The sequence below is a fragment of the Telmatherina bonti genome (assembly GCF_933228915.1).
Source record: "Telmatherina bonti genome assembly, chromosome: 9".
NCBI classification, from domain to species: Eukaryota; Metazoa; Chordata; class Actinopteri; order Atheriniformes; family Telmatherinidae; genus Telmatherina; species Telmatherina bonti.
The window spans coordinates 28475080-28477579 of record NC_136627.1 but is presented as its reverse complement, the minus strand read 5'-3'; the positions used below and the strand labels follow the sequence as shown (position 1 = coordinate 28477579).

Sequence of the window (2500 nt, the reverse complement as noted above, 5' to 3'; positions counted from 1 at the left end):
GGATATTAGATTGTGTATCTTATATGAATACGTGTGTGTCGTTAGCAGATATAGGAGTGCCAATTTAATATTATATTAATCATTGAAGTTACAGCTTCTTACCTTGCTGACATTTAATCCTAATAATTTAAAATGAATAATACATTTTTAAACTTTGTGCAAGTCAATTAATAGCATGTATACATAGTCTATAAAGTGGTCAAATCTATTGATAAGTATGTCTCTGTTAAGCAAGTGTCTAGAAAATCGCATGTAAAAACATGAGGTTCACTTTCTAAGCAAAAAACATTTATATGTAAAAAAAAAAAAAAAGGACTTACAGAGTTCGTTCTTGTTGTCTTTTAAATAATTGCAAAGTAATTTTTGCAGACAAACTGAATATTAAAGGCCATATAATCAAAAACTTGCCCCCGATGTTAGTATTTTGTTGCATGATCTTTACTTTGTTGTAATCCAAAATAACTCTTTCAGCCCCCAGTGATGTGCCCCCCTCCACCAGCCTCCCTCCTTTGGTTGAGGGCCAGCTGAGATGCTTCCTGTGTGTGACAATAAGCCGGATTCTGTGGACAGTTCACAAGCCTCCTTCCCTGACATTTATCAGATTGCGCTGGTGGGGAGAGTCATCCAATGGGACTCACTTCTTTCCAAGAGATGGATCACAACTCTCACAAAAAAACATCAAGACCACAGCTCGTTTTGCCATCCGCTGTGGCCCAAAGCAGTTTACATCATATCTCACAGGTCACTAAGAAGAAGTTCGTATATTTGATTGTGTTTGGGTGCAATCTTTAAAAGTCCCATTCCTTGTTTAACAGATATGGGCTCTTTGGTGCTGGAAGTTTTGACAAAACCAGATCATTTACCAATAGCTCGGGCTCATGTTGCTGGCATCTCACGTTTGTCTCTGTCACAACCAATCAGTGGATTTTATACTCTTGTGTCTCCAACATCTGAAAAGCTTGGAGAAGTTCAGGTGAGTAGACATTTGAATTCAGTTTTAAGACTCTGCAATTACATTTTTAATTCCAAAGGTTCTAATTATTCAACTTTTCTGTGTGGTTTTTTTGTTTGTTTTTTGTTGGGGTGTCCAAATAGTTGTTCTACTGTTAACATGCAGGAAATCAAACTCTAGCTGCAGATCCATAACATAAAATATCTGGCAATTTCTTTTTTACTTCATTATTCAGATTTTGGCATCTTTGTTTTTTGTTTAAGCTCCAGTAAATTGCTAATTGGAGTCTTAAAGACATTTAGGTTGTTTAGAATTGTTTGTCTGCACTACTGTGGGACTCAAACATTTGTTACCAAAAAAAAAAAAAAAAAACCCCAAAAATTAAAAAAATAACTTCCATCTCCAAAATAGTTCATGTCACTTTCTGAAGATAGTCGTCATGGTAAACGTAAGCTTTACCCCTACAGGTTTCCCTGAATTTGGAGCCTCTGACAGAAGCCTATGACAGCGTCAGCTCAGGTCCTGCTACAGATGTGAGTGTTGAGGGGCTGCAGGTGCCCACCCTGACTGTTCCCACACAGCAAGGACCCTTTTCAGCTGGAAGTGGAAATGAATCAGCTGGGAGCAGTGGTGGAAACACACCAAGGTTTATAGCAGTCGTAACCTGATATTCTTATTGTGTGTTCTTATTTCTGTTGATATAACTGTATATCCTTCTGTAATATTTTCAGAGGAAAAGACCATTTGTATTTTCAAAACAGCCATAAAGACCATCAGAGGACTTTGGAGAATCAGAGGACAACAAACAAATCCCACAACACTCAAACTGATGTTAATGCGTCTACTCACGAGTCTTGTCAGGGAAAAACTACCAGCGATATCATCTCAGGTTGGCTACAGCATCACTGCACAAATATATGGATGATTGGAAATGCTCAATTAAGCAATTTCTTAGGATACATCTTTTTTCTTTTTTTTTATCATCTCAGTCATTTTAGAGCGAGGAAACAAGCTGAGGAATGCAATGGTGGCTTCAGCTTTGAAATGTGACATAGACTCTGCTCCTGCTCTCAGAGATACTCCTCTGCCTCTCCCAAGAGACAACATACAAGCACCAGCCAAGTCAGTGTTTCCTAAAAATAACTTCTTTTTTTAATTTAACTGAAATGACATAATGAATTGTCTGAATTTCCTCCTGGTGTCTGCAGGTCACATCTTCCTGTTTCTGGTACCTTTCTTCAAGATATCCTTCAGGCTGATTCTGCTCTGAAGCATTCTGATGAAATTGCTTTAGTCTCAGATTGTGACTTGGACTGTCCTGCTGACATAGACAGGAGAGCTGTGGATCTGTTGCTTGGCAAGTATGTGTGCACAATTTCATCCAAATTTCACAAGAGTTATTAAAGACTCTTTTTCACTAAACTTACCTCTTTTTTTCAGCTCAGTTACATCTTCGTTGCCTCTTTTGGACATACAAGGCTTCTCTCCTGAATCCTTTTCTGGCAACAGCAGTTTGTGTGGAGACAGTGAACTCAATGACCCACTGTA

The 2500-nt window shown here is 38.2% G+C and overlaps 1 protein-coding gene across 1 annotated transcript in view; it reads left to right on the top strand.

The window, feature by feature from the left end:
• Nucleotides 1–2500, top strand: part of c2cd3 (C2 domain containing 3 centriole elongation regulator) — a gene marked incomplete at its 3' end in the record, with an annotated part of 15467 nt that overhangs the window by 497 nt on the left and 12470 nt on the right. Inside the window, exons 2-8 of the mRNA XM_079246022.1 lie at nt 472–741; nt 816–973; nt 1420–1598; nt 1684–1841; nt 1942–2074; nt 2161–2313; nt 2393–2500. The exon at nt 2393–2500 is cut by the window's right edge and continues 40 nt beyond it. Of these exons, the coding sequence (XP_079102148.1) occupies nt 472–741; nt 816–973; nt 1420–1598; nt 1684–1841; nt 1942–2074; nt 2161–2313; nt 2393–2500 (1159 nt within the window). The remainder of the gene's footprint in view (nt 1–471; nt 742–815; nt 974–1419; nt 1599–1683; nt 1842–1941; nt 2075–2160; nt 2314–2392) is intronic.